The 12,892-nt window shown below is 50.2% G+C and overlaps 1 protein-coding gene across 30 annotated transcripts in view; it reads right to left on the bottom strand.

Annotated features, from left to right (window-relative positions):
* Positions 1-12,892, bottom strand: part of NRXN2 (neurexin 2) — a 345,498-nt gene that overhangs the window by 237,165 nt on the left and 95,441 nt on the right. For 20 of the 30 annotated variants that reach the window (XM_083716391.1, XM_083716397.1, XM_083716392.1 and 17 more), the window contains one exon: positions 2,366-2,395. The exons of the other annotated variants lie outside the window; for them this stretch is intronic. In XM_083716391.1, the coding sequence (XP_083572517.1) occupies positions 2,366-2,395 (30 nt within the window). The remainder of the gene's footprint in view (positions 1-2,365; positions 2,396-12,892) is intronic. 30 annotated transcript variants of the gene reach the window in all.

Below are 12,892 nucleotides of genomic sequence, written 5' to 3'. Positions count from 1 at the left end.
CCACTGTAACTCTGCCAAGAGCAGCAGTTGCACACTGGGCGCAGCCACCACCCAAATTCTCTACAATGCCCAAGAACAATGACAGTCACTATGGAATTTGTGAGAAATTAAAATGGTGTTAAGGCTGAGGTGCTTGGAGCCTCAAGCCAGGGCAAGCCTTGTCAGTCATGGACTCTGCCTAAGGATGCAATGTGTCTGGGTGGCTCTGAGGTTGTTGAATCGCCTTCTCTAGAGATCTGGCCCAAGCCATGGTGCTTTTCAGACTTTACTCCTGGGGCTTGGTTTCTATTTATTTTAAACATTTACCAAAAGGAAAGGGGGTATGGGCTGTCCCTCGTTCCTAGCACACCTGCATTATGGTTAATTGATATTATGGTTAATGTTTTGGAGTGTGAAGCCCACCCTGAAGCTTAACAACATGGCTGGCTTTTATTCAGAGGCTCGCTGACTCCAAACCACACTGGGTCAACGTAAGAAGCAGAGCAAGAGATCAAGGGTAAAACTGGCATCGTGCCAGATTGGGAAAGAAGAGAGTCTGAGAACTGAGAGGTCGTCTCACAAAAATGTGGCACCTCCTGGATGGACTGCAACTTGTCTCCTCATCGGTGCTACCCTCGTGTCTCTTTAAGAAGTCTAACCACCTCGGTCCAACAAGCTTTTCCACAGCCAGCAAAGAGTGCTTTAATGCGAGCACTATGGCTGGTTGGCTGCTCAGATGCCCCTCTCTGGTATTCAACCTTGGGTCCCTAGATAGTCCAAACTACATTTCCCATTGGGCTAAGCTGGCTGTGCATGATGGGAATTGTAGTCCAACACCATCTAGAGTAGTCCAACACTGTTTCAGAGAGATAAATGTGGCTCTCCAGACGTTGCTGGACTCCAACTCCCATCAACCCCACGAACCAGCATGGTGTCCAAGATGATGGGAGTTGGGCTCCAGCCACATCTGGAGGGCAATTGTGGGTTTCTCATTTCCCATCCCTTTAGAGCAGTGGTTCTCAACCTGTGGGCCCCCAGATGTTGTTGGACTACAACTCCCATCATCCCTGAGCTCTGGCCTTGCTAGTTAGGGGTGATGGGAATTGTAGTTCAACATCATCTGGGGACCCACAGGTTGAGAAAGGCTGCTTTAGAGCATGCTGGTCACACAACAGCCTTGAGCTACTATTGGCCACCACTGATAAAAAAAATGGGAGTAAAGATGACAACTTCTAGAGCAGAGGAGGAGTTGGCCTTTTTGAAACCAGCCTCCTCCATGCACCCCTTGTGCATGGGGATATGAGTGTGGCCCATTCTTTTCTCATCAGTGAGGAGCTGACAAAGAGAGAAGCCTCCTGGTTCCCCCAAAAGCAGCAAATGGCAAGCAAAGCACTGCCCTGCTGGACTCCACCAGGCAGCCAACAAAGTTTAGGAGGTGCCGAGCCCGATTGGCACCTTTCAGCTGAGCAGAAGGAAGCCTCCTCTCTTTCAAACCAGGGTGACTCAACAAGGGGCTCCTCTCAGGCTCCCCCCCCAAAATGCTTGAGGGGTGGCAGAGGAAACCTCTCTGGCACCCAAGGTAGGGTGAACTGCCTGACTGAGCATGCACGGCGCTCACACAGATGCCTCTCACGCGGCAGTCCATACCCTCAGCTGCTCTACAGCTGGGGGGGGGGGGAGGCAGCAGGCCATCTTGTCACCTCCCACCCAGGGCGGCACCTGGGGTGGAACGCCCCCCACCCCACCCTTCGTACGCCCCTGGCCCACCCCCTTCACCGGGTGGTTTCCAATGCACTTGTTCAGATAGCAGGGCGGAAGGGGTGGGGAGGGCTGGGTAACGGCTGCAGCAAATTCCTGCCACACTTTAGCTGGCACATCCCAGACCCACTGCGCTTTGGGTGAGGGATGCTAGTTTGTGCCCCCTAGCAGATGAATCCCCAAGAAGGCATCAGAAGCAATCAATGAAGCAAGCCCCACATGGGGCTTGTAATAATCAGATCACCAGCATAAGTCACACAGTTCATCAAAGCTCTGTAGCAGCGACGCAAGATTAAAGGCAGTTTCTTTGACTTCCTCCCCGAAACATGTTTTTCCCCCTTTTCTTTTCTAATAAACATTCATGTATAAAACACAACCAAAACATTTTCTTTTCTTTTCCCAGCTGCATAAGCGAGAAATCGAGGCAATGTCAGAAACCAACACGGGATGATGAGATGGTTCAAGCAGATGATCGGAGGAGAAAAACCAGAGAGAGCGAGAGAAAGAGAGAGAAAGAGAGCAAAGGAGGGAGATGGAGAATGAGATGGCAAAGGAGAGAGAGAGATGGAGAGAGGAAGAGGAGGAGGAAATAAAAAACTCATTTGTGGAAAGAAACTTAAGACCATACCTTGGCTGTTTAGCGTCAGGTGAGCTGGACCTTGAAGGGGAAGGAAAGAAAAAAAGAAAGAAAGAAAAAGACGAGTCATATAAACGCACGGAAAAAAGGAGGGTTTTCCCCTCTTTGCCACAATTTAAAAGCATTTTTTAACTTGTGACAGACATCCAGGCCCCCGGGAGATAGAGAAGGGGGAAGGTTTGAGGGTCGGATGCCGAAACAAACAGAAAGGAGAGAGGAGAAGAAACTCAAAATCCCGGACAGAGCCAGACAAAACCAAAGCAATAATAATAATCATAACAAGAGGGGAACAGGGGAAGAAAATAAAAGAAGTTTGGTTTCTTTGAAAATTAAAAAAAAAAGCATTTCGGGCAAACAGTCACATCGCCCAATGAGAGAAAATGCTTTTTTTTCCTGGTTAAAAACAAGAAAAATGTGGGGGTGGGAGTGGGAGGGGGGGAGAACCACGCAAACCAAGGCAGCCTTGAGGGGGCGTGTGGCGTTTGCGGCCGGCAAGAATCAGGCGTGAGCGGAAACTGCTCCAGGAAGGAAAAGGGTTAGTGAAGCAAAACCAAGAGTCAACGGCTGGCCTCTCCTCCAACCGACCAGATTCCTAAAGCAGGTCAGTGGGTATGAGTGGGTGCCTGGGGGCCCAACAGGAATACCCCCCCCCTCCTTTCCCATTGTCCCAGGTGTCAGAGACTGGGAGGAATTTCCCTCCAATAAAAAGCTTGCCCCACCATCTTGAAATTGCAACACATTTGATTGAGAGGAACTCTGCATGGAAACCACCAAGACCAGCACCCAACCCAGAGGAAGACAGAAGACGGGCCCAGGATATTTGGGTGGAAATCTGTCGAGGAAGAACCACCAAAGCATGGGAAGCTCCTTCGAAGGGAGCCAGGCCACTCATCCATGTACCTCAATATTACCTACTCTGACTGGCAGCATCGGCCCTCTAGGTCTTCAAGCTTGGGACATTCCCAGCCCTACCTGGAGATGCTTCCGTTGTGGACTGAACCCTTGAGACCTTCCGCATTGCAAAGCACACACTCTGCCACAGAGCTATGATGCTCCTCCCCAATCAGAGCAGAGCAGAATCCATACTTTACTGCCCTGGGAACACTCCCAGTGGTCGAAGGTGTGGGATGCACATTTGTTCAATAAATAAGTAAGGTGTGCACTGAGAAGCTGAGAATGTTTCCCCGACTGTAAGTTAGACGGAAAGGCTAAGGCAGGCCTGTCAACAGCCACTCATCTGGTTGCTTGTGGTTATTAAGCAATTGCCTCCAGGCGATCAGGCAGGGAAGTTTGTAGCAGCTTAGCACTGGTCTGTGCGCACAGGCAAGCTGCGCAGAATGACTGAAGTCCAGCCCTTTGCAAGGCTGGGCTAAAGGAGGCTCTTATGGGGCAAACGCGTTGGCTGTGAGCAATTGTGAAAAGGCCCCCTTCTGCCCACAGGCACACATCCAGTGCAGATCAGAGTGCTGAACCCAGGGTGCATTGACTTTGCCTGCAAGCAACCTCCACTGTCACCCTTGTGTGACAGATCAGAGTTACACACACACACACACACACACACACACACACAGCTGAGCGACCCAGAACTGACAATGAAGAAAGCAGAATGGTGGGATCCAGCCCTGGGGCTTTCTCTTGCAATGACCCTTGCAATGAACTTCCTGGTCCCTAGGACTGGCCCCTCATGTCCCCTGGGTCACACAGCCCCACCTCTCTCCCTGGCCCTAGGCTGCAAACAGAGCTCCCTTGATGTCAGAGTGCCCTTGTTCCACAGGGCATGGGCAAGGACACAGACATACACACCAGCACCTAGTCAGCAAGGCAAAGCAAGTATCCTCCCCCCCCAAATGGCGTGAGCAACAAGGCCCCAACATGCAGAGTGACAAGGAGAAGGCAGGGCCGCTGCATGCCTTTCCCCGCATGGCCGAAGGCTGCAGGTGGCATCAGAGTGAGGCAGCATTCCTATTCCTCCCATGCCACCCCTCTGCCGCCATTCATCACCACGTCAGCTCCAGACCCTGCGCTGGCAGCTGCTTCCGGAAAAAGCTCCCAATTTCATGCAAATGAGGAGTTCTCGCTCCCACCTCCAATGCAGACACACATCTGAGTCCTAATCAATCTGTCAAGCAGCTACAGGCCTAAAAGTGGCTGGCACATTTGCCCCTTTCAGTGTCTCAAAGGCAAACATACAGGCAAGGATACAGGCAGTTGCAAAAACGTAGGTCCATCTAACTCAGTACCACCTGCACTGACAAGCAGGGTCTCTCCAGGGTTTCAGACAGCCCCAGAATCACAGAGGTGGAAGGAATCCCAAAAGTCATCTAGTCCAACCCTGCTGCAATGCCAGAATCACAGCTCATCTGACCATTGTTTAAAACCCTCCCATGGATCGGCCACCTTCCAAGGGAGTCCATTCCACTGCTGAACAGATCTTACTGTCAGAAAGCTCATTCGGAATCTCCTTTCTCGATGTTTGAATCCACTGGTTTGGGTCCTACCATCTGAAGCAGTAGAAAGCACACATTGGAGGTTTCACCAGCTATGGCTGTTATGCCAGCTATGACTGTTCTTCACCATGGTGGTTCAAGCCCTGGTAACCTCAGTTATTTCAATGTGCTCCATGTGAAGCTGCCCATGCCCCAAACTCCAGCTGGGGCAAGCTGCTGCAGCCAGACTGCCGATGGGGACAGACCTCTCACCACAACATGTGTCCGAGGCTGCTTAAAAGCTTGCCCTCCCTGCCCAGATGCAACCAGGACACATTTAAGGGTCCATTATTCATTGAGAAGGCCTTTGTGAACTTGGTTCCGCTGGATCCCTTTATACTGCAGCCTGATCACTGAGGTCTTGCGGGGAGTCCGTGTTTATTAAAAAAACACACCAAATCGGTTTACAAGAATAGTACACAAAGCCACATGATAAATGCCACATACAAAGTTTTAAAAAAGACATCCATTAACCACTGTGGAAATAAGTATTCTTCTTTGCATGCATAGGAATGGAAAAGCTTTCAGCAGGTGTTCAAAGTTTGGCACCCAAGGGTCCTGTTGAGGCTGTCTCTCTTTGGGCGCCGCCATGGTTCAGACACACAGCTCACATCTGCCAGGAGCCGTGCCTTCAGTACTGTGAACCTAGTTCTGTGGAACTCCCTCCCACTTCTAATAACACTCCCCTGTTGGACTTCAGGCTCTTGGTGAAGTTTGAATAAAAAATAATCCATAAAGCGCTTTAAGTAAGTTCCCCCCAGATTTTATTGTTAGTTTCAACTGAATACATGCTGGACCCCTCTTGGACACCACTTAGAAAGTAGCACTATTCAGCAAATCATCAAACTACAAAAATTAGAATTCAAAGCAGCCCTCCACCTGCTCTCTCGGGAGTCAGGCATGCTGGCTCAAAAGCTCCTCTGCACTCCTGCAAGAGTTGGGGAACTGGTGTCTCTCCAGATCTTAAGGGACTCCAACTCCCATCAGCCACAGTCAGCATGACCAATGGTCAGTGCCTGTGGAAGTTGTGGTTCGACAATATCTGAAGGGACCCAGAGGTTCTTCCACACCTCAACCCACTCATTGGACGAGAAGTGTCTGGGCCTGAAACCAGATGTGCAGAGGGTGGCAGTGGTTGTTGGGGGGGCACTCTGTTCAGAAGCAGTGTTTTGAACTTTCTGACATTAAAAGTGCTATGCAGGTTAAAAGACAAGCCCTGCTGGATGATGATGATGATGATGAGAACTGTAGTCTAATAGTATCTGGAGGACCACAGCTCACCCCCCTCATGGGCCTCCAAATTTACTTACTGTATTCCTTATTTAAATTATACTCAGTCCTTCCTCCCAAAAGAGCACAGAGTGGGAAACAACAAGCAATAAAACAGCAAAATCATAAAAAAAAACCCAATACCAACACAGACTGGGACCAAAATTACCAGCTAATGGTTAAGGATGTTGGGAGATGCAGCCCAGAAACACCTGGGAGACCCTCCCAGATCCCTCACCTCTGATCCAAACTATTTGACCACAACTCCAAAGGGTATACAAAGGACCCAGGCTTCCTGGGAGTTCCCTGACCATCTCCACTCATCCATAGCAAGATATCTGTTTCCTCCCAAAAAATTGAGACTGGACTCAGGAGTCTTGAATCCTGCTCTCAGGTCCCTGAGACCCTTCAAAAGCTGGGGCTCAAGCACCAAGTCTGAAGGCCTCTGAGCAGTGAACTCTCACAAGAACATAAGCATATAAGATGAGCCTGCTACATCCAGCCAATGGCCCATCCAGTCCAGCATTCTGTTCTCCCAGGGGCCAGTGGGAAACCCTCAAGGAGGATTCAAGCACAGTGACAATACAGTGGGAAGAGCCACCCACAGAGGAAAAGCCTTCTGATTTGATGTTATGGTTTTATTATATTATTAATTATTATTATTATTATTTATTGAATTTATATACCGCCCTATACCCAGGGGTCTCAGAGCAGTTCACGGAATAAAATCAAGATATAAAACCACAAAATACCTAATAAAAATAAAAACAGCAACCCAATACCCCCCCCAAAAAACCCCACATTTTAAAAGGGCATAGGATGTAAATTGGATCAAACAAATGCCTGGTTAAAGAGGAACATTTTTGCCTGGCGCCTAAAGGTGTATAATGAAGGTACCAGGCGAACTTCCCTGGGGAAAGCGTTCAACAGATGAGGAGCCACTCCAGAGAAGGCCCTTTCTCATGTTGCCACCCTTCGAACCTCTCAAGTAGGATGCACATGGAGGAGGGCCTCAGAAGATGAACTCAGGGTCCGGGTAGGTTCATATGGAAAGAGGCAGTCCTTAAGGTATTGGGCCCAGAAACTAATTGGTAGCCAGTGCAGGATCAGTGTAATATGCTCAAATTTTCTTACTCCGGTGAGCAAATTAGCTGCTGAATTCTACACCAGCTGAAGTTTCTGAACCGTCTTCAGAGGCAGCCCTACATATAAGACATTGCCTGGCCTGCCTGCCTACGTATAATGCATCTAACCTTGAGGTTACCAGAGCATAGACAACAGTAGTTAGGCTATCCCTGTCCAGATAGGGACGTAGCTGTGTTGGAAGCTGCCCAGACAGAGTGGCTGGAGCAACCCAGCCAGACAGGCGGGTATAAATAATAAAATTATTATGAATATGTCTGATCCTTGTTTATAGTCATCCAAGTTGGTGGCCATCACTGCGGGAGAGAGTTCCACTGTTTAACTCTCTGGTGGGCTTGGGGAGGGGGTGTCTGATGCCAAGTCCAGAAAACCCACTCAGGCCATCTTTTAAGAGCTTAGCTGCCAAGATCTATTAGTCATCATTTACAGCCTAAATGAGGAGAGGCAAATTTTGTGTGCCTTTCCCTGGCAGTGGGTAGATGCTTCTCCAGTCACAAGCAACTAGTCCTGGGTTTGGGGGAAAGAGAAAGGATTTGGATCGTTCTCTCCCTCCCCACTTTCATGTGCACAAGGAAGGAAAGGGTGCAAATGCAATATCCAGGCTAGTGATTCAGGCTACATCATTCCCGCATCCTTCTTTCCACATCCAAAGGTGGAAGATGTCATACTCCAGACAAGATACGAAGAGGAGAGCTTCCTTCCTGCTTCCTCCCACCCACCTATTGGCAGCTGGCGCCACCTCCACACCATGACCTGAGAACACGGGCATCCAGAATGGCACTGGCCCAGCAGAGGACCTGGCGCAGGTGGTCCCACAGGGTGAGGTGGGGGGGGCAAGGAGAAGGCAGGAACTGGTGCCTGGAAGGTGCAGCAATGGTTATAAACTGTGGGCACTAGCCGGGCAGAGGGATTGTTGTGCCATGTGGATGGACTCCACTTCAGGCAGCCAAGCACAGATTAACTCCAGATTAATCTGGAGGGCACAAGGGCAAGTAAAGATGTATAAGCAGAACATGACTGCAGAAGGCATCACTTGCTGGGACTCCCTGCCTGTCCAAAGCAGAGGGTGGCTAGATGAACTTGTGAGCATGTTGATGGGTGGGTGGCTAGTTTAGGGAGGGGGCAGTATTCCTAGCTCTTGCTAGAGGAGGTTTGGAAGGCAGGTTTGCCTTATCTGGAGTTGGGGGGCACTGGGTGAGGCCCTGGCCTTTTCCCTTCTTCTGCTTGTTCTTCTCCTCCTCCCAAGCCCTGTCAAGCACCTGAGAGCTGCAAAGAGAAGAGGAGAAGGAGGCTAGGCACATTAGGATGCTGCTCTCTCCTCCCGTTGCCATGGAGACCACTCCAATGATCCCTCAGGCATGACGGAGGCAGCCATATTGTTCTGACTGCTGCAGCCCCCCCCCCCCACTTCTTTCCTGGATCCCATTAACAAACTAGAATAGTCTCTGGGCAGTTTGTCGGAAGGAGGTGGGGTCCTTGTAGCTGGATAAAAATGGAAGAGAGGTGCTCTCCGATTCAGCTTGCAGTATACATGAATGCATGCACCTGTTCTCTCACCTTTCTCTCCCCATCCTCTCTATCTCCCTTCCTTCCTTCCTTCCTTCCTTCCTTCCTTCCTTCCTTCCTTCCTTCCTTCCTTCCTCCCTCCCTCCCTCCCTCCCTCCCACACACACTGCTAGTTTTGCACCACCAGCCCCATAGGCCCTACACAATCTTCCCTTCTTTCCCCACACACATATCTTTGAGCAATGCACAATCACACGTGCATACCCACCTACATGTGGGTGGGAACACTAAATCCCAGAGGGAAAGCTGTGAAGTCTGGCAGGCACACCTCATCCTATTCCTCCAAGCCAGGGAAAGAGAGGAAAGAGGAGACAACCCAGGAAGAGGAACAGTCTAGCTCAGGGGTAGACAACCTAAGGCCCGTGGGCCGGATCCAGCCCAATCGCCTTCTCAATAAGGCCCACGGACGGTCCGGGAATCAGCGTGTTTTTACATGAACAGAATGTGTCCTTTTATTTAAAATGCATCTCTGGGTTATTTGTGGGGCATAGGAATTTGTTCATTTTTTTCCTCTCTTCAAAATATAGTCCAGCCCACCACATGGTCTGAGGGACAGTGGACCAGCCCAGGGCTGAAAAAGGTTGCTGACCCCTGGTCTAACTCCCTTGAGCAGAGACACCCCTGCACACACAAGGGACTTTTTGGGTGCTCACGGTCCATCCTTCGCAAAGCCCTTCAGCACACACAAGGATGCAAGGCAGGAGAAGGTGCACAGTACGCAGCACAAACCTTTCCCTTGCACACCTGCCGTGCAATATTTCTGGACAGAAACCCATCGCACGCGTGCACATGCCTATCTTTCCTAACCGCAATCCCTGCCTTGCACACCCAGCCCATGTACCAGCTTTGACACAGCCCTGCTTGCACAGTGTGCTTCATTCTAGTCCGATGAGGAAGGCGTACACCCACACCCCATGTGAAATACCTTCCTCAAGGTGTGACATTTCACACAGGTGTGCATAATAATCGACACATCGCAAGCACAGGGAGCCTTGTGGGCAGGTGCCGGGTCACACCCAACACAGAGGGGATTTGGACTCGCAGGGTGGGGGCTCCCGCCTTCTCTTCCTAAAATGTAGTAAACCAGCTCTGCTACATGGGGGGCGGGGGCAGGATTCGGCTGTGTAGTATCCTGAATGCCTTAAATGCACGCCCCCCATCCTGAACTGCAAACCATCTCTACCACTGCCTTCTCCAGACACCACCAGGGTACTCAAAAACTCTGCCACAGTTCCAACAACACAGATTCACCCATACATGCTTCTCTGGCCCTTCCTTAGTTCCAAAGTCACTGTTGCTCAAGCTATGGCATAGACCTCTACAGAGCACACAATTCCAGAGCAGATGGGCAAGGCAGGATCCTGAAGAAGGTTCAGCCTTCCCCTTCAGTCGCTACAAACTGAATACCTCCACTCTGGCATAAGGTAAAGGGACCCCTGACCATTTTAGGTCCAGTTGTGACCGACTCTGGGGTTGCAGCGCTCATCTCACTTTACTGGTTGAGGGAGCCAGCGTACACCTTCCAGGTCATGTGGCCAGCATGACTAAGCCGCTTCTGGCGAACCAGAGCAGCGCACGGAAATGCCATTTACCTTCCCGCCGGAGCAGTACCTATTTATCTACTATCTACTTTATCTTGTCATTGGCTGCAGTCTGCCTCTATCTGCTTATCACTGACCCATTGGCTATGATGCACAGAAGAGTGCCCTTTATTTGCATACTAATGTTTCCTTGGACTGGAGGCAACACTGGGGTTGTGGGTGGGGGAGAAAGCAGAAGGATGTGTGGATGTGGACTTATGCCCCGCACTCAGAATCAAACCCATCCAACCAGTTCCTTAACCACAAACCCATTAACCTGGCTTAGCATTCCAAATACATGGAAAAGGAGAGAGCGGAAACACCACAAAGGCCAGCTGCCCAGGACAAAGTCACACCCATCTGATGCATGGTTTTCTGCAATAAAGGTAAAGGTACCCCTGCCCGTATGGGCCAGTCGTGTCCGACTCTAGGGTTGCGTGCTCATCTCGCGCTGTCCGAGGACACTTCCGGGTCACGTGGCCAGCATGACGAAGCTGCAGCTGGCGAGCCAGCACCAGTGCAGCACACGGAAACGCCATTTACCTTCCCGCTATAAAGCGGTATCTATTTATCTACTTGCACTTAGGGGGGTTTCAAACTGCTAGGTGGGCAGGAGCTGGGACCGAACGACGGGAGCTCACCCCGCCGCGGGGATTCGAACCGCCGACCATACGATCAGCAAGTCCTAGGCACTGAGGTTTTACCCACAGCGCCACCCGCGTCCCATTTCTCTGCAATAACAGCCTCCTAATTGCACAGTCCTCACCATTGTTGTCTGGACTCCATCCCTTCATATGCACCCAGAAACATGCACTGAAGCAGGGACATGGGGGCCTGGGAATAATCAACTTGTGCTCCTCAGCAGGGCTGCTCTGAATTAAAGCAGATTGTCCAATGACACCAGTTCCCCATCAGACACCTAAGGCAGAAGAACACAAAGGGTGCTTTGCTCTTTGCTTACACCCCGTATCTGTGGCAGTTTCTCCACAGAAAACCTTGTCTACTATACAGGGCCTGGCAGGACAATCCAGAGGCCCATGCAAATCCAACTCAGTGACTCTTACCATGTGTCACCATGGTTATCCTGGAGGCTCCCTTTCTATTCCAGCTGCCTTGTTAAGACTTGCGCTCTCAGAACTGGTACTTCTCGAACCCAGCCCTGCAGGGCAGACTTTCAGGACTGACAGCTTATTAACTCCGAGTGGAAACAGGACAACTGAATGCAGTGGCGTAGCGTGGGTTGTCAGCACCCGGGGCAAGGCAAGTAATTTGCGCCCCCTAACCCGTGGATTTGCGCCCCCTAACCCTAACCCCCAGATGTTGCGCCCGGTGCGACTGCACCCCCTGCACCCCCCACGCTACGCCACTGACTGAATGGAATTATTGCTTGGGTGCTTCTGGGCTTAGGGGGGGCGGGGCCTACACTCTCCACACCCCAATTCTTCACTAAATATTAGGAAGAACTTTTTGATGGTAGGAGCTGTCCAACTGTAGAATGGACATTCTCAGGTGGTGAGGGACTCCCCTTCATTGGAGGTTTCTAAACAGAGATAGTATGGCCATCTGCCAGAGATACTTTAGTTGAGATTCCTGCATTGCAGGGTCAGACTAGATGACTCTTGGGGATCCCTTCCAACTCTACAGTTCTAGGATTGTACAGTGTGTTGGGCACAGGCCATGGCTCATGCTTGTCCTTACCAGCAACAAACTCCAGAAAGTGTCTCTGGAGGCTGCAGCCCTCCTCTGCCCCTGAGCGTTGTCTTCTTGCTCAGCCCTTCAGTTCTGCTCAGTCCTTGCAGGGAGGGTGATTCACTGCTCGTTCTCTCTCAGTTTACAAAAACATCAGCACACAGGCCCCAACTCCCTTCTTCAGGGCCTGCAGCTTCCTCTTCGCCCTTCCGTGTCCAAATATTATTCCTTCAGTTTGTAGCAGCAGCAGCACAAGTTCAGAGAGACCCCTGAAACCGACAGCTGCAAGGTCCAACAGACTGAACTAGTTAGGCTAAAGAGGCACCTGAGGCATCCAAACAAACCAGAGGGCAGCGAGATATAAGACTGTGCCCTGAACCTATTCAGATATTGCTAGGCCTACTAAAATCTCAATATTATTGTTTATCTATTGAACAGATTTATAGGCTGTTTCATTCGTGTAGCCACTGAAGCAGCGTAGAGGGTAAAAACAGAACAAAATGAAGAAGTGCTGAGGACAACAAAATTGATTTAACCATCTCTAAAGCAAGAAAATCATCCACACAAACTCTTAAAAAATGGGAAAAAATGAAAGCATATAATCAGATAATAAAGTTTCTACATTGCAGGGGGTTGGACTAGATGACCCTCGTGGTCCCTCCTAACTCTACAATTCTATGAAAAGTGATATTCTGCAAATGACTGGGTTACATCACAGGGAAAGCCTTCCTAAACCAAAGCGTCTTCTGTAGATGCCCAAACATCATCACACCTGGCACCTATCT

Source organism: Podarcis gaigeae (assembly GCF_964106915.1).
Source record: "Podarcis gaigeae genome assembly, chromosome: 16".
In the NCBI taxonomy this organism is placed as follows: Eukaryota; Metazoa; Chordata; class Lepidosauria; order Squamata; family Lacertidae; genus Podarcis; species Podarcis gaigeae.
The sequence above is the reverse complement of the archived record's forward strand: the minus strand, read 5'-3'. Positions and strand labels throughout refer to the sequence as shown.